Raw genomic sequence first — 22412 nt, forward strand, 5'->3', positions numbered from 1 at the left:
GGTCTTATGGACATTTGCATTAAGACTGTAGGCTGGGCACAGTGGCTCAGGTATGCAATCCCAGCACTTTGGTAGGCTGAGGTGGGTGGATCACTTGAGCCCAGGAATTCAAGACTAGCACGGGCAACATAGCGAGACTCCATCTCTACAAAAAATACAAAAATTAGTCAGGCGTGTTGGCGTGCACCTTAGTCCCAGCTACTGGGGAAGGCTGAGGTGAGAGGATCACTTCAGTCAGGGAGGCTGATGCTGCAGGAAGCCATGACGGCACCACTACACTCCAGCCTGGGGTGACAAAGTCAGACTCTGTCTCCAAAAAAGAAAAGATTATAAGTGATCAATCCCTGGATGGCCCACATAGTGGTTACAAGAATTGTTTACATGCATTAAGACGTGTACAAAGAGCAGAATATTTGCCACTAATAGTAACAAAACTGGTATACAATGCAGAACTCACCTGAGTATAGAAGCCACTAGCTGCCTCTAGGAACAGAGAAAGGTTTGCCTGAACTTCACTCCGATTCGGATTTGCTCGATTCTTTGCCTGGCCTTGTAGTGTTGTGATCTGATTCTTAAAGGCGTGATTCCAGCTGAAAACAAAATGTAATTCTATTTGGTATAGCAGTGACTCACTGGGCAGACACTGGTCCCCCTGAGAACAAGAAAGAACTGTCTGTTATAATTATACCACACTAGACAGTAAACCTGCATTAAAGTTATTCATTTATTTAAATAACTTTATGCTTCCCTTTGAACAAGACTAGACATGCAGTAGAATCCAATTGACCTTAGTAAACACTTACCAAATGTTTGAATAATCAGATTGTGGCTTCAGCTATTAATCTTTTAGAACTACTAGAGTTTATTTAGGAATCCCAGTAGAAATTCAGAACAATGGTGGCAAGATCAAAGTAAAAATAAGGTATTAACAAATTTCTACATATAGTGCCAAATGTGATGGACTATACCCTAACAAGTGACATGTATATGGGGGCGGGGATTTTGTAAATAGTAAGCCATATCTCTTACTTCCCCAAAAGTTATTTCCCAGAGCATTCAGTTTCACTGCTATTTAATAGTTTTGTTTATTTCTCTTGTGATTGAAATATAAGCCACATTTCAAATTTGGCTATTTAAAATAAGAAACAATATAATGCTGAAATACGGCATACCAAAATCCTGTTATAAAATGCTTTTCTTTAATCTAGTTATATATGGAATCAGTTTAAGTCCAGTTATGATGAATACAGTCACTCTCTAACCTGGAAACCACAGTGGGGAATAAAAAACTAGAACAAAGGGAAGATATTACTGGCCTGATTAAAGGAAGCAAACACAGATAAGAAGTTTACAACCTATCTGGAAAGCATAGAAGTAGCTAATTCTATATCAACATCAGCTTCTGAGGCTCTAGAGCACTAAGCTTTTTAATGACTTAGGAGGACAATCACTTCCCTCAGCATTTCTGATGACATCTTATCCTTGATTCTAACATCACAGGATAAGGATTTTGATGGTCGTAATTTAGCTGTATTACTAGACTTCCTAAAAATATAAAGTATCTAAGGCAGATGTAAATGATAGAAAAAACTAATCTTCACCAAAACTTAGGGTAATGGACATTAGTAGACAAAGTACTCTTAATTGATTTTTAAATTTCTATCAGGCTAATGTCCCTGTTCCAATTTATAAGGCAAAGCCTTCCACAAAAGACAATTACTCACTTGGGAATCTGGTTATCTGCCATTTTGCCCCTCATAGAAAGAAGCGGAAAAGTCTAAATACACAAAATCTTTCATTTTATTGGGGGTGGGGGAGGAAATACTACCAACTTATTAAAAGAAGGAACTTGCGTTACAATGCAAATACATTTTCCTGACAGAGAAATTACAGAATCACATTTAACAAAGATTTTTCTAAAGCCTATTCTTGTAATTGTTTTTTAAATCGCGGCTTAATTATAAGACTGACCACAGACAATCCAAACACTCTTAGTATTTGAAATAGATATATTTGTTTTTTTTGACAGGCCCTAAAAGAGCTGCTCTAATGACCTTAATAGAATTCAACTCTAAACATTTTTCTTCTTACCTCCAAGGACTGTATTTGAAATAATACCAATGGCCAAATATCACAAATACTAGAATTTCTTTCCATTGAAAAAGTTTATTCTGCAATAGGTTGAAAAATAAATAACGAACCAAACTGTTTTAAAGTCTTGGTGAAATTCTTGATCTTACAGGGACTTCCCAAATCATAAGTAATACTTACAGATCCTGTTCTACTTTCTTGTCTAAAGCGTATTCCAAATCAGTAACTAGCATTTTCTGGTACAGGTCCTGCAGAGCCTGCCTGGATGTCCAGACTTCAGCTGGACCCAGCTTAGAATCTGAGTAACAAAAACAAAAACATAACAGTAGACAGATAAACTCCAACAGTTAAAACCATTATACCACACCAGTGACTCCTTCCTGCTCCATCCCCAAGGCAAAACCTGCTCTAGATATATTCCATAGAATGCAGAAGTTTTATACTACTGTATTTCAAATGACTTTCACCTTTTGACTAACGACTAAGTCTGGTTTACAATGCTTCTGTTTTTAGTTTTGAAATAACATCATGAAATGAAAAGGGCTAAAAAAAAAAAAGAATGGTTTGCCCTTTGCTTTTTGTTTGTATTTCTGCCTTTTCATATAACAGGAAACTATATGCCTTACAGCAAGCCAACCCATTTGAAATAACAGACTGTCAAGTTGGTCTGTTTACTCTCATACTGTATCTCTTTTTCCAAAGCAACTTTTTCTTTCTTTTTTGTGGGAGTCTCCGTAAGGACTCCCACAAATGTCCTTACAGAATTCTCACATCAGCCGATTATCCAGCAGTTGCTTTGGTATTCTGCTGTTACTCCTCTCTCAATATATTGACCGAATAAGCCATGACAGTATTATTTTAATGAGTGGTAGACTTTTTCCAAGATACTTTTGTGAGCAATCCACATTAGTCATTTAATGTAAACAAAGACTAGGATTAAATTGCTAAACAGGTCAGATGAGAGACTGGGTATAGAATGTAATCAGAAAGTCAGGCTATGACTACACATAATACAAAATTGGGGCCATGCTGTCTGCCAGAGTCATGCAAGGCACATTAACCTTTGCGATCACTGGGATTATGATTGCAATAACTGACAGTAAGCTCCCTCAGTAGGTGATCTTAATAATGGGCTTTTCAATTATATATTTCCCATAACCAGCTGGGCTACTTCGTTTTGCTGCTACACAATGGAATAATCATCACTCTTCTTTAGGTTTGCTATTAGCATCTATAGCCACCACAATCCTATTTTGCAAAGAGAATCTCCTGGACTTGAGTTATGCTCCTAAGAGTTTACAGGCTAGTAAGAATAGAGTTCACTATCAGCTCCTCATCCCTAGTTAAACTGTTAATCACTAACTAATAGATTTAGTCAACCCTGCTTTAATTCACTTATGGCAAGAAAAAGAAGTGTAAAAGATTACTAACTCTCATCTATCAAGACCATCATTCAAATGAGCAGACTTATTATCTTAGTTAAAGTTTCTGGGCAGCCAAAGGTCCCCTATAAAGGTCAAACCCTAAGACTATTTACTAAGGTTGTTCAATGTCTAAGAAAAGGTAAATGGTACAGATAGCTTGATATTGCTCCATGTTCTGTTTTCATCACATAATAGATTATGTTTTCAATGCCAATTCAAGAGCATAATACAGTAACTCAGAGCAGACACTGATATACACAATATAGATGATGACAAATCTGTTAATAACGGAAAGAACTGAGTAGTACCTATTACTGAGTAAATATATAAGCTATTTGCCCCCCAACACACTTTTCCTTGAACAAGATGACATGAGATTATCCATGAACTCTTAGGACATTAGCCTAAGTGACTCCAGAGTTGACAAAAAGATATTTTAATAGTCCTTTTCCTCTTTGCAAATCTTGGCAGGTATGCTGTTTAATTTTTTTTTTTTTTTTTTTTGTGAATTTCACTGCAGAACTAAATTATTCAGAAATTTGAATAAGATTCACTAGTACATATCCCTCTTATTACACTTTAGGATGGCATATGCTGTTACGGAGGGCATACTGATCAGTATACGGTGATTACAACATATTTCCTAATTTTGTATTTAAATCATTTACTCTTTTTTTTTGAGACGGAGTCTTTTTCTGTCGCCCAGGCTGGAGTGCAGTGGCGTGATCTCTGCTCACTGCAACCTCCACCTCCCCAGTTCAAGTGATTCTCCTGCCTCAGCCTCCAGAGTAGCTGGGATTGCAGGTGCATGACACCACGCCCAGCTAATTTTTGTATTTTTAATACAGACGGGGTTTCACTATGTTGGCCAGACTGGTCTCAAACTCTTGGCCTCAGGTGATCCACTCACCTGGGCTTCCAAAAGTAAAAGTGCTGGGATTACGGGCGTGAGCCACCGCACGATGCCTCATTTACTCCTTTCAATGGCTAAGCCTGGCAGTTATTCTTCCAAAAGACCTCAGCCATTATTTAAAGAAACAAAGATGGCCAGGCGCAGTGGCTCACGCCTGTAATCCCAGCACTTTGGGAGGCTGAGGCAGGAGGATCATGAAGTCAGGAGTTCGAGACCAGACTGACCAACATGGTGAATCCCTGTCTCTACCAAAAATACAAAAATTAGCCAGATGTAATGGTGTGCGCCTGTAAATCACACCTACTCAGGAGGCTGAGGCAGGAGAATCGCTTGAACCAGGGAGGCGGAGGTTACAGTGAACCGAGATCGTGCCACTGCATTCCAGCCTAGGTGACAGAGTGAGATTCCATCTCAAAAAAAAAAAAAAGTAACAAAGATATGGGAGAAAAGAAAGGCAGCAAGGCAGCTCACTCAATTTCAAGGACTTCTAATAGAATTTTTCTATAAATATTTTTTCTGAAGGTTTACCTACTAAAGTTTGGTTAATTATCAATAGAAAAAAAAATTTTCCCAGAAAGATATTAGCCTAACACTCTAAGATATTTTGGTTTATATGGGGTATGTTATTTTTCCTGTATGTCTTAAAAATCATTAATAAAAAGTTTCATAAAAATTAAGTGATTATATAAACTAAATTAGGTAACATTCAATTCAGTATACCATATATTAATATTATATGCAATTCCCAACAGTTATTTAAGCAAGAATTCAAACTACATAAACAGTAAATATTTAAAGCAGATAGTAAATGATCATCCCTTTTGGCAACTAAGATGGGATTTAGCGCTGTGCGTAATATAAGAAAGAGGATATCCTTCCATTAATTTAATATATAAAATATGTTGTGAAAAAGAAATAAGCCAGCCAATACCTGTCATGTCAGCCTTCAGGACTTCTGCCTGCCTAGATAGAAAAAAAAACGAAAAAGAGTATCAGTTAGAAACAAACGAGGCCTAACTAACATATAAATAACACTAAAAGTTAGGTGAAATCATATACTACAGTAAGGATATACAGCAGCTATATTTGTGGCACTGCAAACAGCATCCCTACTTTAACATCAGGGTAGCACAAGGTCTTGGCAAATTAATGCCAATACTTAAAAGTTTAAGGACCACTTAAAAGTTAAGTGACCTCTTCTGCTAAGTAGAGTCCACTTTCTTGCTGTTTTCCTCCACATGTGATTTACTTAAGATAATATTAAATGATATTCATTAACTTTTTAAAAATTCTCTCAATGCTGCCAAAAAAATCCTACTACGTTTCTCAATTCACTAGTCACCATAACTATTTCAAATTTCCCCTCTTCTCAAGCTACTGATTCCTATGCCCCTTCCTCACCTCCAAATGACAGTTCCATACCTCAGGGAAAACAATTCCCACTTACTATTTAGTAGAAGTATATGTACTACATTCATACAGCCTGCTTCTTACTTTCTCTTGTTAAAACACTAGAGGTATTGCACCTCTTATTTAATATTTAAGAACAATAATTCCACTTAGGTATGTTCTTGCTAACCTTTCTTAAGGACTGTTCCTTTGATTTACCCCTTCCCTTGCACCAATTTTGAGACTTCCCTCACTTCATTTGGATCTCTCCTTCTCTTCAGCATTTTAACATGTCCAAGTATCTCACACATTTTAAAAACCTTCTGCCCCATGTTCCCCTCTAGCTGCTGCCTCTTTTTTCCCCTCTCAAATTCGTCAGGAATTGCCTGTGTTCAAGAGGTCCAAAACTGAACTCAAGACCCATTCCCATCCCCTATCTCTAGTTCTCTTTCTAATGTTTTTTCATCTTAGCAAATGCATCATAGCTTTCCAATTGTGGAAAGAAGAAACCTGGAAGTCCTCCATGACAACTTTCTCCCAAACCCCTAACATCTATCAACTCCAAAAAATGTTATCTACTAACTATATCTTGAATCTGTTGATTTCTCTTTATTTCTTTTTCAGCCACTCTCATTCAAGAACCATCCCTTGGCTTTGTTTCCTCCACTTCATTCTTGCCCCATTTCATTCTGTTCTCCCAACAGCTGTCAGAGGAATCTTTTAAAAATGCAAATCTGATCTATTAATTGTCCCTTTAAAACACTTTAATGACTTCCCACTACTCTGAGGGTAAAGAACAAAATCTTAACTGTCCTACAACATTCGACAGTCTCTGAACTCTACTTCCACTACTCTTCACTCCTTGATCTCCGGGCTCATTTCTGGACTTCTGGACTGGACTTCTAGTTTCTCCAGCATACCCTGCTTCTTTCACACTAGGGGTCTTTATAAAAGACTCTGCTAGCAGCACCTCTTCCCCCTTTGTCTGCTTAATTACCACTTATCTTTTATCTCAGTCAGAACATTACTGCTTCAGAAAGCCCCACCTGAACTCCATCTAGATTAAGGATATTCCTATTTTATGCTCTCACAGCACTTCTAGTTTTTCTTTATGTTACATATTACAGATTTTAAGAATGCTCATCACAACTCCTTGTCTACTAGCACAGCACCTTGCACACAACAGACACTCCATATTTTTAATGAGAGGAAAAGTATAAATCACTCATATACTCTATTTAAGAAGGTAGGTATATAAACCTAAGAGAGGTTTTTTTTTTGAGAGAGAGAGACTGGGCCTTGCTATGTTGCCCAGGATGGTCTTCAACTCCTGGGCTCAAGAGATCCTCCTGCCTCAGCCTGCAAAGTAGCTGTGATTACAGGTGCATGCCACCATGCCCGGCTGAGATTTCCATTTTTTTTTTTTTGTTGAGACGGAGTCTCGCTCTGTCGCCCAGGCTGGAGTGCAGTAGCACGATCTCGGCTCACTGCAAGCTCCACTTCCCGGGTTCACGCCATTCTCCTGCCTCAGCCTCCCGAGTAGCTGGGACTACAGGCGCCCACACTTTTAGCATGAAAGCTAGAGAATATTAAGGTTTTAAAATTTTTACTGTAAATATTGTTTTATATAATTTATTAAGTATTTAATGTCAATTGTATTAGGTTGATGAAAAAGTAATCGTGGTTTTTGCCATTTTTTAACATAGCAAAAACCATGATTACTTTTGCACCAACCTAATAAATTTAAGTTTCATTAAAATGTAAAGCAAATCCTTTCATTCTCTTAGCCTTTAAAAGATATTTACATCTTTTTAAAAATTAAGCTTTCAAACAACAGAATCTCAATGTAGTGCTAAGGAGGTAACCATAAGCCCTATGAGAACTAGCAACATAAATGAAGAATACTAAACAAATAGCCACACTTAGTCGTAAAATGTAACATCATATCAAATTCCATTATCCATATAGCCTGACTTCAGTCTTCACTTCAGGTGTTAACTTTTGCCATTAAAAAAAAAATACACATTTGCAAAGCTGTTGGCTTATGCCTTTAAAACCTAAGATTATACAATTTAATAAAGCACACCATGTACCCTATCCTACCAATGTCACAAATGTCGCTCCTCCCCTGAAAAATCCTATTGGAGAGTACTAATTTATAAACCTTATAGTGAGAAAGCTAGGGTTAATTATGTACCTTTACTAGATTCAATGAATGACCTTTCATTTTGTCCCTGAGTTGCGAAGTTACAAAGGATATACTTTACTATGCTTCCCTATGTTAGCTAAAAATTTATACTTAAGTATATACAGGATATATACTTAGGTTCATGCATCTAAAGGTTGTTTTCTCATTCCAAACATGATTTGTTTTGTAAAGATGAACAAGTAACATTTCAGTATGCTAACATCCACCTAATGATGTTACCAACTTCCAGTCAAAGATTACATGGGGTATATAATAGAAATGTAATTGACAAGCAATCTGCTTTTCTTATAAGCTGTCAGGTGATGAACTATAGTTCTTGCAGACTCTGGAGCAGGCTTCCATTGATAAACACAGATCTAAAACTTTACTCTGTTATTTTTACCATGCTATAATCTGTCCAAGAAAAACCATAAAACTAAAAAGTCAAGCACTAATAGAAATACAAAAATGTCACAAAAACTGACATAAAAGTTAAAATATTTTGAAATTCCAGCTTTGATTCCTCAATATAACAAGGGTAGAAGTGCTCATTTCTGGGCAGTTCTTTCCTAGGTTCTGAAAGAAGCACAAGTTAATTACTTTTATTAGCTTTCTAATAATGACAATTATTAGCTTACTTTTTAAAAGTAACCTTGCTAAATTGAATTGATAAAGACAGCTAAATAGAAAATATAACAACCCTATGGGATAGCTATACTTATTCCTGTTTTATAAATGGAAAAACTGAAGCTCCGAGATGTAAAATAATTCTTCCAGTCACAAAACAGTCAGGTACAATTAGGTACAAATTTTCTTCTTAAATGACTCCACAAAGTCCAAGTTATTTCTATTTCTTTCAAAGTAGAATAACAAAATTATATGACATAAAAAGCTAATGTTGGCTTATCTAGGAACATTAACATTTAAGTCAATTAGCCTAAATTAAAAGATCTGTTCATAAAGGAAATAGATTATATCTGAAATTTTTATCAAAAGGACCACAAGAAATAAATTTTATACTCAAATGCCGTGGTCAGCTTGTGGATGAAATTCCCTTTCATCCTGGATCTATTTTTGTGAAGACAGTTTTATTGGAACACAGCCACACACATTCATTTACATGTTGTCTGTGGCTGTTTTCAGCTACCAAGGCAGAGTTGAGAGTTGAGACAACAACCACATGGCCCACCAACCCTAAAATATTTACTATCTGATCCTTTAACAGAAAAAGTTTGCCATCTCCTGCTCTAAGGAATATCTGACGAAAAGAACAAGAAGTAAAACTTCTTTAAGTTCCCAAACCAAATTATGGTTATAAGGAATCATCAACAATAGTGTCTGCAGAGTAAAAGTCTGTTTTTATTAGTTAATATCTTGATCTTGTCACAAAGTGGACTATCTTAAAAAATACAGTCTCATATAATTAGAAACAGTACTTGCAGGCCATGCTATGTTTTTGATAGAATCTAGTGGCAAACTCTTTAAAACAAAGTTTGGCTTATATACTATTATCCACTAACTTTTTTTTCTGTATCCCCAAAATATCCATTTAGACAGGTGGGAGGGTTAAGCTAAGAGTTATTGCCTCACAACAAGAGGAATCTCTATCTTCCCACCCCTAAGCAATTATTAGCTTTCTTTTTAAAAAACAGTGTACAATATATGAGAAATCAAATCAATGGATATGTAACCTTATATAAATGTTTTAATAGATTAGCACAAAATTGGCTATATCATTATTTTACTTTATAAAGAAAAAAATAGGCCAGGCATGGTGGCTCACACCTGTAATCACAGTAATTTGGGAGGCTGAGGCAGGAGGATCACTGGAGCCAGGAGTTCAAGACCAGCCTGGACACCAGAGGAAGACTTCATCTCTACAAAAAATAAAAAATTAGCTGGTGTGGTGGTGTGCACTTGTAGTCCCAGCTACTCAAGAGCCTGAGGTGGGAGGATTGCTTGAGCCTAGGAGTTCTGAAGCTGCAGTGAACCGTGTTTGTGCCACTGCATTCCAACCTGGGCAATGGAGTGAGATTTTGTCTCCAAAGAAGAAGAAGAAAAAATACTATACCTCAATTGTTCTATGGTTTTGTTATAAAGACCATCAATGAATTAACATTAAAGTTTACAGCCAACGCTCATACAGAGAGGCCAGAATTTTAAAATGTTTTCTCTTGGTAGAGGGTATGGCAACATGAATTCCTTTTAATTCTTTAAGCTGAAGGAATTAATTAAAATAATGAATGAACCAAGAATAAAATCACCATGCTTTCAATAACAAAATAACACTATTAAACATAGCTATCGAAATATATTGTCTTAGTTATTAAATAATAGGAAAAATTAAGCAATTCTATCAAGCAATAAAAAAAGAAAAAGTCATTAAAAGGCTGAATAAAATATGGAACATTCAGTGACAGCCAAGTATGTTGAAAGCTAATAAACTGAAACAATAAATACTTGTGGAATAATCAACATCTATAAATACACTTAATGCATTCTAAGCACTCAGTACTATATACCATACTACAGGTACCATAGTAGAGGTAGCATAGGTACTAGGTACATTAGAATATATATAGATACTGTAGTGCCTACAGGTACAGCTAACACTATATGTAGCATTTACTATTGCCATTGTTCTAAGAGCTTTACATAAATTATTTACTTCACACTAAGTACTGTTATTGTTCCCACTTTATAGTTCAAGAAACCCAAGGAGACAGAGGTTAAGTAGTATTGTTAGTTAAGGTCATAGTAAGTAGCAGAAGTAGCATAATCAGTATGGCTCCAGAGTATAACTCCTAACCATTATTTTACGATATTATACAATAGTTCCTCTCTTACACAAGAGTATAAGAAAAAAAATTGAAATGTTTGATAGTAACAACCCATAGAACTGGGGCTTTCAATACTTAACCATTTTATGATAATTTTTCAAATAATGTTACTAGAGGAAAATACTAAAATTTGGGTTATCTTCTTTAAAAAATATCTTGATTATGTATAGCACTTATGTAACAATGCTAGGTAACAAATACAGGATAATCTCTTTAAAGAATATATAGCCTAACGGCTGGGCACAGTGGCTCACACCTGTAATCCCAACACTTTGGGAGGCTGAGGTGGGCAGATCACCTGAGGTCATGAGTTCAAGACCAGCCTGGCCAACATAGCAAAACCTCGTCTCTACTAAAAATACAAAAATTAGTCTGGCGTGGTGGCATGTACCTGTAGTCCCAGCTACTCTGGAGGCTGAAGCAGGAGAATCACTTGAACCTGGGAGGCGTAGGTTGCAGTGAGCCAAGATCATGCCACTGCACTCCAGCCTAGGCAACAGAGTGGAGGCTACGTCTCCAAAAAAAAAAAGAATATATAGTCTAAGATTCAGGGCACATAAAATACATAAAATAGGAGATTCCTTCTGCCTGAACTCCCAATCCCCTTTGAGCAGAATTCAGGAATATAACTCAACATCTTCTAAACTCACAGCTGCTAAGGAGAAGTGAATCACTCTCTTTTATTTTGGGAGAACATGCTGGGAGTGTTTTTGTTTTTTTTTTTTTTAAGAAATTTAACCAAAAGCCACAAGTTAATTTGTTCACTTGTTTCATAGAGTTCTAAGGAATACTTGGGATAATAACAGCATTTCTCAATCATAACCATAAACACAATAATCTAATCATAATTATTTATGCTGAATAATTGGCCAGACATAAAGTAAGCATGCACTTAATGGGCACATGCGTGTACACCTGTACACACACATCAAGTCTCACAATATTAATCAGAGAAAAATAAATCATATTGCTCTACTGTTGAATTTCATTTGGAAAAGAAAATCTAGAGAAGATGCTGCTTCTAAAGGAGCTTTTCTTGCACACGTTAATAAAAATACTAATTTGCTTTCTCTTTACAGCACTTTAGGGCTCATGAAGGATTTTCAAATCTCCCAACACTACAATACTCTATACCACAACATTCGCTCCATACTTTATATTCTTTAAAAATGTGTACCTAGTTTTATTAAGGACCAACACTGGTCTGAGAATTTCAAAGGATGAGAAGGAGTTATTCTTCCAAGCAGAAGAAATAACAGAACAATAAAAAGCAAAGCTAAGCTAGTGAGTGAGCATCAAATGCAAGGCAGAAAGCCACAGATAATGAAGCTGAAGAATCCAGACAGAGCAAATTGTGAGAGGCCTTGCACGACATGCCTTGGAGTTCAGATTCTGTCCTTTAATAGGAAACCAGTGCTGAATTTAAAGCAAGAGCATAGCATTGTCAGATTTACATTTTAGAAAGATTACTACAGATATAAGACTGAAGTAAGGAAGTGGTAATACAGATGAATGGAAAAACCCAGATTCAAAAAATACCTGGTAAGTTAAGCCAAAAGAAAGGAAGATAAAGCAGAGGAAAGAGTCTGTCACTCCCAGATTGTTAGTTTGGCCAGCTGGGTATATGAGAAGGTAGAGAATCCAAAAAAGATAGTGTTCAGGGCTATACCCATAACAGCTACAATAATGCCTTGACCGTGGCAGCTGTTCACTAAAAATGTGTTCAATTTGTTGAATTAATGAATGCGTAAGCAGGCATTCAGAGATAAGTATCAAGCACAGGGGAGACTTGAGACTAGGGATATAGCACTGATGTGATCAGTACACTGATGGCAGTTAAACCATGAGAGTAAATGTAACTGCCCACAAACTCAGAAGGGTGGAGCTAGTTCTCTGTTTTCATTTTTAAAGGGTAGATGAAAGACACTCCATGAAGAACACCAAGAAGAAGTTGGTGAATAGTATGACAGCAAGGGAAGAGTGGAGTATAGAAAATAAGAGAACAAAAAGGAAGAGTAGTCATCAATACACAGGCAGCAGAAAAGTACTATGAGATAGATAAGGACTGGAAAGTGTGTCAGATTTGGTGAAATAAGGGTCAATGATAGCCTTGCCAGAGAAAAGATTGTATCAGGATGCAGGAGGTTGAGGAACAAATAAGAGGGAGAAGTTTACGTCAACTCTTAGGATGCTGGGCTGTGTAAAGAGACAGAGGCCATGGCTAAACAGAAGTTTCTTCTTTTTTTTTTTTTTTTTTTCCTCCCAATGGGAGACACTTGAGAGTGTTTAGAATAAAGGAAAGAAGGTGGAAGAAATGAATAGGTTGAAGAAGGAGAAATACAAAATATAAAAAATAAAAAAATAGCAGAAAATAAAACTGACAGCACTGTTCTGGAAGAGATAGAAGGAAATAAGAATGATATTATTAAGACAGGAAGAGGACTGGCCTTGAAAAAGAGTCAGGATAAAATTGGAGGTTGGTAAGGTTAAATAGAAATGTGTTAGAACATAGAAAATGTGTTAGGAAATACTGGGGGTAGGGAGATGTCAAGAGAATTTACAGCTGTATTTCCTCAATTTCAGAGATAAGGTAGATCCAATCTGTTTCTGAAAGTAAGAGGGGGATAAGCTGAGGAGAATGGTAAATATTTGGGATAATTACAAAATGACAAAGAAAAGAATGCAGAGAAAGTGTTAAGAGCCATGTGGACTAGACAAAATTGAAAAATTAATACAAAAATATATTGGCCAGGTGCTATGGCTCACGCCTGTAATCCCAGCACTTTTGGGAGGCCGAGGCAGGCAGATCACGGGAGGTCAGGAGTTTGAGACCAGCCTGGCCAACATGGTGAAACTGTCTCTACTAAAAATACAAAAATTAGCTGGGCATGGTGACAGGTGCCTGTAATCCCAGCTACCTGGGAGGCTGAAGCAGGAGAATCGCTTGAACCTGGGAGGTGGAGGTTGCAGTGAGCTGAGATCACACCATTGTACTACAACCTGGGCAACAAGAGCAAGACTCGGTCTCAAAATCAATCAATCAATCATTCAATCAAGATATCAACAGAAAAAATCGGCAGAAGACCAAACTGATAATTCAAAAAAGGAAATACTACCAGTAAGTACAAATTAAAATAAGTGTTTTTTTTTTTACTCTAAATAGTCAAAATGATAACACTGGTAGATACCTACTTTTAAGGAACTCTAGGTAAGGTGACAGATACAAAGGCATGTACATAATTTCAATACAATAAAAGTGAGTGCAAGGATAGACATATGCCTAGAATACAACTAAAAAGATGAGCCACTGGGAGTGTTGGAAAAGATGAGGGCCATAACAACTAGAATAATGCCTCGGCCCATGGCAGCTGTTCACTAAAAATTGTTGAATTTGTTGAATTACTGAGTGATAAAATATGAACCATACGGGAGGCAGTTTTATGTAATGGAAAATAATATAAAGCAAAAAGGCTCAGGTCTGAATTTGGGCTTTCCTACAAATTAGTAGTGCTATCTTGGAGCTTTTAAGAAGACTGTTTGCTTAGCCATAAAACGAGGATACAAACTACTTTTCAAAGTTGCTATGAGGAATAAATAAGACAAGTAAGTTATATAAAAGAACCTAAATGATCATTTGAATAAGGAGGGCTAATCTGATTGTGACATGAATAGTTCAATAACCACCAAATTACTTTTGCTAATCTGGTTACTGACTGGCTAGTCAGGTGTCCCTCCCTCCCCTCACTGCTTCATGAGATCCCTTTTGAAGGGGCACATTGGGTTGAAAAAGACATTTCAAAGTTGTAGTAAAAAACCATAGGTCCTCTACCACCACAAGTGACAAAAGAAAAACAGTTTAGATGTCATGAAGACTATGTTCTTAGTATAAATAGAAAATAAAACCAGAGGCAGATACATAAAAATTACAAAATAATTGAGTCAGGATGTTATTTTTTTTTGTTTTTCTCCAAACATTAGTTCTGATTATGTTATTTAACAAATACATTTTTAAAATTGGACCTGATATATCAAGACAATTATAAACCATAGAAATACACACTAACTGATAACAGACTAAACTCATCTGTTAAGAATTAACCAGTAGTCAAACAATAATATAGTTTAATCACTTATTATTTGCCAGGTCTTAGCTTTCATATATTACTAAATCTTTGATTCTCACAACAATTCTATCAGGTAAGTAATAATATTATGCCCATTTTGATGATGAGGAAATAGATGCACAGAGTGGTTAAATAACTTGCCCAAGGTCACATAACTAGGAAATGGCAGAGCTTGGGTTCCACCCTTGCAATCTAGTTCCAAACCCCAGAGCTCATAAACATATTTAAGGCCTTCTGAAATGGCCAGGCTAGAGGTATCACTCTCGCAGAGGCAACTATCATCTCTCAGTTAAAAGCTGCATCTTTGAGATCAAGCATCTTTGCATTTTCTGTCATTATAAGCTGCTGTAGCAATAGTTACTAATTCACATGTACAAGAGAGCTTCTCTAGCATACTATCACACACCTATTTCTACAGGCACTTGGGAGGCTTGATTGCATCCATGCTGACATACAGAACTGCAAGCTGATGTTACCTGCACTCACATGATTTACTAAGTATGTAAAAAAAACCACAGAAACTTTCATTCTAAAGGATGATGTATAAATCACGTGTCCCTATGTTTATCATAAATATTCAGAGACCTCATATAAAACAAAATTTTTAAAAATTTACTTCAGTAAAATTTTTAAAAGCTTCCTTGGACCACAAGATAAAAACGCTCAAGACAAAGTAAACATAAGCCAAGGTTCTCATGAAGTCACATAAATAATAAAATTTTAGCATGCCCCATCCCGATCCTGGCCAAAATCAAATGCTTCAGGAAGTTTCTAATTTTATTAGTATTCACAGAGTATGAATAATACACATCTCCAAAAGGAATAAAAACATGTAGAAATCCCTTGTAATTTTCATCCTACCTAATATTACTTGATTTCAGATGCTCCTCTGATTTCAAGTTTTCGGTCCTCATCTGGGACTTAAATGAAACGTTTTCTCCCACAATGACTATCTGCAAGAACATCCAATTTCTCATAAGGTAGAATGGTTTAAGACATTCTAGATAGAGGAGAGGAGGAAAATATGAGTTAACCCACAATAACAGAGAACCCCTATTAAGAAAATTATTTTATCTTTATTTGAAATGACTTAATGTGAAAGGTAAAGGAAAAATGTCAAAGCCTTTTTCTTTTTTTGTTTAATGTTTCTTAGAACAAACATTTAAAAATTCTGTCTCATATATTTCTAACAGATTCTAGTTATAGACCAAAATGTTATTCTAATGTTCCTCACTGTCTGAAAACTGAGTGATCACTACAGGACAAACAGATACCGGTTACCAAGCAGGGCTCTTTTAAGACCAGGGTGAGAATGCCCTGTAGAACACGGAAGCAGATGGACTCCTTACTGAAGAAAAAATATGTAAAACAAAACAATTATGTAAAAAATATGTAAAACAATTAAAACACAATTATAGGTAGTATGAATAATGCTAAGATCAGTTGAAAATGTCACGTTTTTCGATTCTCATTTACTGTACAAATTTGGTCATTTTTATATCATAGATACAGTGTTAAGGACTAAGTGTACCATGATGAAAAAAATCGATATGGTCCCTGCCATGGATTTAAAATCTAATGTAGAGACAGACCAACAAGGAAGGAGGCGGCAGTGGTTAAAAGCATGGCTTTGGGAGTCACACTTTCTGCACCCCAGTGGTATGTCAGGTGTAAATCAAGTCACAAGAAAAACAGCACAATTTCTTGGGGACTTCAATTTAACTCAAAGATCTGGACAAAGTAAGTTATTATTATTGCTACTGATAATTGCTTACGTTTATAATTAGTACGTGCCAGATATAAAGCTAAATATTCTATATGCATGATATCATAAAATGGGAGTATAATATAGTAAGAATGTCTTATATGCAAACTGCCTAGATTCAAACCAAGCTCTGCCACTCACTAGCTGTGTAACCTTAGGTGAATTACTTCTCTGTGCCCCAGTTTTGTTAGAAATAAGATGGAGATAGTAAAATACCTACCTCATTGAGGTGTTTTGAGGATTAAATGAGGTAACAGAAGTAAAGCACTTAGGACTGTTCCTTGGTAAGTAAGCCCTCAAAAAATGTTGGCCATTATTGTCATTATCATTTTATAGTTATTACTCCTCCCAGCAATCCTAAAAGGTAAATGCTATTATTATCCTCAGTCTATAAATTAGGAACTTAAGAACTCACACTAATCAATTCTAGAATAGAACATTTTTCATAATTCTTCACAATAAAATATGTCTTAGGAGAAATTTCAAATATGCGGCAGGTCTATGCGCACTTTGCTGCCATACTTCCAAAGCATGTATTCAATCTCCTGTGACTTTAGTCGCACTTTAGTGGAAAAGAATGAGAGAAAATATGATAAAACTCAAGTTCCTCAGCATAGCATATAAAGTGCCACAGCTTTTCACTTTACACTTTGTGATCCAATAAACCTGAATTACTTTTAATTTCTTGTTGTTTTGCCCCTCAGTATCCTTATTCATGCTTTTTCACTCATCCTAGAATGCCCTCCCACTTCCCTCCTTGTTTGGTTAACCCATTCTTGTATTTTAAACTCAGTAATTCCTAAAAGCAGGTCTTAGTTTGGCTGAGTACTCCCAGTGCATCTTAATGCCCACATCTATTATTGGACTCACAGGACTACAATAAAGTTATTTGTGTACACATTTCCTTCACTAGAGACTGTCCTATTCAATTATGCATATGTAGTGCCTCACATAGTGCATGGCATACAAGTTGCTCAAATAAATTCAGGTTAATTTGGACTAAACAGTTTCTCAATAAAAGGTAAAGATCCTAAAAACTCAAGGTTTCTCAAACCTGACAATAGTTTTAAAAGTCTTCACCAAAAACAATCTGAAAGGTTTTCCATCTGAGAACCAGGAATAACATACTTTTTCTTAAGAAAACCTACCATTTTATACAGTCAATCAGAGAAATACATAATCATTTACTTGGCTCTCTGAAATTCACATTTTGTTTTCATCGTAGTGGAATCTATATAATATATACAGAACATTAAATATTTCTGCAAAATATAAAATCGAAAACTTCAAACAGAACATAAGCTCACAACCCAAATGAATGAAACAAGCAAAGTAGGTTAAGCCATAAACAACAGGAAAGCTATTTCCCCTCATCTCAATTTTTACATTAAACAAGGTATGCCAAAACAATGCTTTCCAAAGCAATGAACCCAATGCCTTTTTAAAAATAGTCCTTTTTTTGCAACAACCCCTATACCTTCTTGAAATAATAAACAGATTAAAATTAGTATCTCAATATATAAATGGTCAGATAAGACCACCTTAAAAGACATAACAAAGTAATCAGATGCTTGCACATACAGATAAAAGGTTAACAGAATTCCAAACAAGAAGGATACCAAAATGAAAGCAAAAATATGAGTAGATACTAGAATTAAAAGTAGTGTTAATGTAAGTAACGGCACACCAAATTTATTTGGAAACGGTAATATGAAAAAACTGACAAAGGGACAACATTACAAGACAAAGTACAAGGAGTTAATATGGAGAAAACAGGCTGTCAAGAGAACAAGACAAGCCACAGAGTGGAAGAAAGTATGTAAAACACGCATTTCATAAATGACTTATCTGAAATATACAAAGAACTCGAACAATAAGAAAACAAGCAACTCGATTAAAAAATGAGCCAAAAACTTAACAGACACCTTGCTTGCCAAAGAAGATATACAGATGGCAAATAAGCATGTGAAAAGATGCTCCACATAAAACGTCTCAGGGAAATGCAAGTTAAAACAATAATGATCTACTACTACACTATTAGAATAGTCGAAATCCAGAACAATTACAAAACCAAATGCGAATGAGAATGTGGAGCATCGGGAACTCTCATTCACTGCTGTTGGGAATGCAAAATAGTACAGTCACTTTGGAAGAGTTTAGCAGTTACTCACAAAGCTAAACATAATCTTACCATATGACCTCTAAGTATTTATTCAATTGAGCTGAAAACTGATGTCTACACAAAAACCTGCACATGAATATCATATCGGCTTTATTTATAATCACTGAAAACTAATTTATCCATTCACCTACTGAAGCAACCAAGATATCCTTCAGTAGGGGAAAGGGTAAATAATCTATGGTACATCCAGACAACAGATTATTATTTCACACTAAAAAGAAATGAGCTATCAAACCATGAAAAGACATGAAGGAAACTTAAATGCATGTTACAATCTAAAATGACTATATACCATAGGATTCCAACCATATGACATTCCGGAAAAGGCAAGAACCATGGAGATAGTAAAAAGATCAGTGGTTGTCAGGAGTTGGAGGGGAAGAGAGGGGGAATGAACAGGTGGAGCAAAGAGGATTTTTAGGGCAGTGAAAATACTCTGTACTATACAATGGTGGATACATGTCATTACACACTGGTCCAAACCCACAGAGTGTACAACACCAAGAGTGAACTATAATGTAAAATGAACTTCGGGCGAATACGATGTGTCAACGTAAGTTCATCAGTTATAACAAATGTACCACTCCGGTGGGGGATGCTCATAATAGGGGAGGCTATTCATGTGTGTGAGCAAGGCGGATATGGGAAATCTCTATACCTTTCTCACAATTTTTCTGTAAACCTAAAGCTGCTTTAAAGGAAAAAGAAAACAAGAGTGTAACCATATCCTTTGACAGGTGACCGTGAACAAAAATTAGGTTGGAAAAAGAAACAGTGTTTTTTGTTTTTTGTTTTAAACTCTATTGCCCAGGCTGGAATGCAGTAGTGCAATCATGACTTACTGCAGCCTCAACCTCCTAGGCTCCTGCTTTAGCCACCCAAGTAGCTGCAACTAGAGGCACGTGCCACCACAGCTGGCTAATTTTTGTATCTGCAGTAGAGACAGAGTTTTGTCATGTTGCCCAGGCTGATCTTGAACTCCTAGGCTCAAGATCCTCCCGCCTCGGCCTCTCAAAGTGCTGGGATTACAGGTATGAGCCACTGCACTCAGCTGAAACAGTGCTTTATAAAATGTAAAGCTCCATGTAATTTTAGATTAGGGAGAAATAAAGTTCAACTTTCTAACTTGGAACAGGTAGATAACATGAAAGATGGACAAGTTAATTAACTCAACTAGCAACAATATTTAAGATACTGTCTGATTTAACTAAATAAAATATTCTATAAATTATTGTGGTACAAAGTACATTTTCTACTTCCAGGTACTCTCTGAAACTGAAAAACAAAAGATACTCAAAAGTCAAACTTGATATTCTCACAAGAGCCATTATTTAGCCCATACTTCCAGATGACAATTTAATTATCTAGACAGTTCTTTTTCTTGATTATTTTCCTGAGCAAATAAATGGGTGCTGTATAATAATAAAATAATTTTGGCCGGACGCGGTGGCTCACGCCTGTAATCCCAGCACTTTGGGAGGCCGAGGCAGGTGGGATCATGAGGTCAGGAGTTCTAGACCAGCCTGGCCAAGATGGTGAAACCTCCCTCTCTACTAAAAAGAAAAAAATTAGCCGGGCACAGTGGCGGCCGCCTATAATCCCAAGCTACTCCGGAGGCTGAGGCAGGAGAATCGCTTGAACCGGGGAGGCAGAGGTTGCAGTGAGCCGAGATCGCACCACTGCACTCCAGCCTGGGCCACAGAGCAAGACTCCATCTCAAAATAAATAAATACATAAAATAAATAAAAAATAATTTAACAAATTAAACCAGATGCAGATTATATAAAACCTGTGTTACATTATTAACTGCCCCCAATGAATCACACACCTCTTGGCATTTGCACCCCTGGAACTCCTATCAACCCTGGGTTTGGTCATGTGACTTACTTTGGCCAACTGGACTTCAGTAAATGTGACACTGAGACTTTGTAAGCACTGGCACATTTGGGCTTGCCCTTTTGGAACACCATCAAAACACTATGAAGCTGAGGATGACAGATTACTTGGGAAGAGAGACCCAGTTTTCTTAGCTATCACAGTCATTCCAGTTGAGGGCCCAGACATTTGAGCGAAGTTGTTTTGGACTATGCAGGTCAGACTTAACTTGATCTAGATAATCTGAGATATGGGAAACCACCAAGCAAAATTTTTGGACATTTTAAGCAAAGGTATGACATGAATGTAATTAACTGGTAGTTTCTTAAAGAGTTTTGTTAAAGGGGTCAGAGAAGAATGGGAGTACAGATATCATCTGGGAGTCATCAGCATACAGATATTCGTTAAAGCCCGTAAGACGGGATGACATTACCAAGGGAGTGTTAAGAGTAACAAGTCTGAGAAACTCCAATATTTAAGGGCTAGACTAAGACTGTCCAACCCATGGCCCACAGACCACATGCAGCCTAGGACAGCTTTAACTGCGGCCCAACACAAATTCACAAACTTTCTTAAAACATTCTGAGATTTTTTTGCAATTTTTTAAAGCTCATCAGCTATCATTAGTGTTAGCGTATTTTATGTGTGGCCCAAGACAATTCTTCTTTTTCCAATGTGACCCAGGGAAGCCAAAACACTGGACACTCCCAGCTAGACTGAGAAGGAAACAAATAGTAAACAGATTGAGAACCAGTGGCCAGAGAAGTAGGAGGTAAATTTGTCAAACAAAGTGTCCCAGAAGCCAAATAACGAAAAAGCTTCAAGAAAAGAGGGCAGAATCAATAAATGCTCCTGAAAAATAAAGTAAAATGAGGCCTGAGAACTAATCACTGGATTTAGTAATGTGGAAGTCACTGAGGATCTTGTTATAAGAGGATAGGAACTGAAGTTAAAATTGAATTTAGACAACACAGTCTGGGAAAAGCAAGAGGCAGTAGCTACAGAGAGATGTGAAGGTCAAAAGGGTTTTTAAGATGGAATATATAATATGTTTTTTAATAGGATGGGATAAACAACAACATAGAAAAGATCCAATAGAGAAACATAATGGGTAAATAAAGTCTCATGAGGGCCATAGGGACTTGTTTAACTATTGCATATATTTAAAAGGAAAAAAAGTCCCTGAATGAAAGAATAAAAAGTTAATATATAAAGAAGGAAAGATAACTAATAATTATTGGGGATCTACTAAATGACAAGTGAAGAACATAAGCCATCCTGGGTTTAGTTTTCATGACAACCTGAGATTATAACCATTTTTCCAATTTTATGATTAAAGAAACACCTAGAGATTTTAGGAAACTTGCCCAACGCCACAAAGATGGTTAAGTGCTAGGACTGGAATTCAAATCCAGGCACAGTACCAGAATTCTGGAGCCTAAACTTTTTCTGCTCATTATTTTACAATGCATGACAGGCCTCAATTTTCAACAGTTCATATATTAAAAGCTAAAGTGTAAATATCTCATTGCTTATGATTTATTCAGTTTGCTTTTTTTTTTTTTTCCTTGAGAAAAGGTCTTGCGCATCACCTAGGCTGGAGCACAGTGGCACAATCTGG

At 36.4% G+C, this 22412-nt stretch overlaps 1 protein-coding gene across 17 annotated transcripts in view; it reads right to left on the minus strand.

Annotated features, from left to right (window-relative positions):
• The window catches only part of SMG7 (SMG7 nonsense mediated mRNA decay factor), an 82844-nt gene that overhangs the window by 35942 nt on the left and 24490 nt on the right, over nucleotides 1-22412 (minus strand). For 8 of the 17 annotated variants that reach the window (XM_063726241.1, XM_063726235.1, XM_063726213.1 and 5 more), the window contains 3 exons: nucleotides 5360-5391; nucleotides 2272-2389; nucleotides 458-590 (listed from right to left, as the gene is read on the minus strand). In XM_063726241.1, the coding sequence (XP_063582311.1) occupies nucleotides 458-590; nucleotides 2272-2389; nucleotides 5360-5391 (283 nt within the window). Of the gene's footprint in view, nucleotides 1-457; nucleotides 591-2271; nucleotides 2390-5359; nucleotides 5392-15830; nucleotides 15970-16954; nucleotides 17092-22412 lie in introns of all 17 variants that reach the window. The other 9 variants (XM_054524381.1, XM_054524351.1, XM_054524358.2 and 6 more) reach the window with 2 other exon arrangements.

This window comes from Pongo abelii, chromosome 1, assembly GCF_028885655.2.
Source record: "Pongo abelii isolate AG06213 chromosome 1, NHGRI_mPonAbe1-v2.0_pri, whole genome shotgun sequence".
Taxonomy (NCBI): Eukaryota; Metazoa; Chordata; class Mammalia; order Primates; family Hominidae; genus Pongo; species Pongo abelii.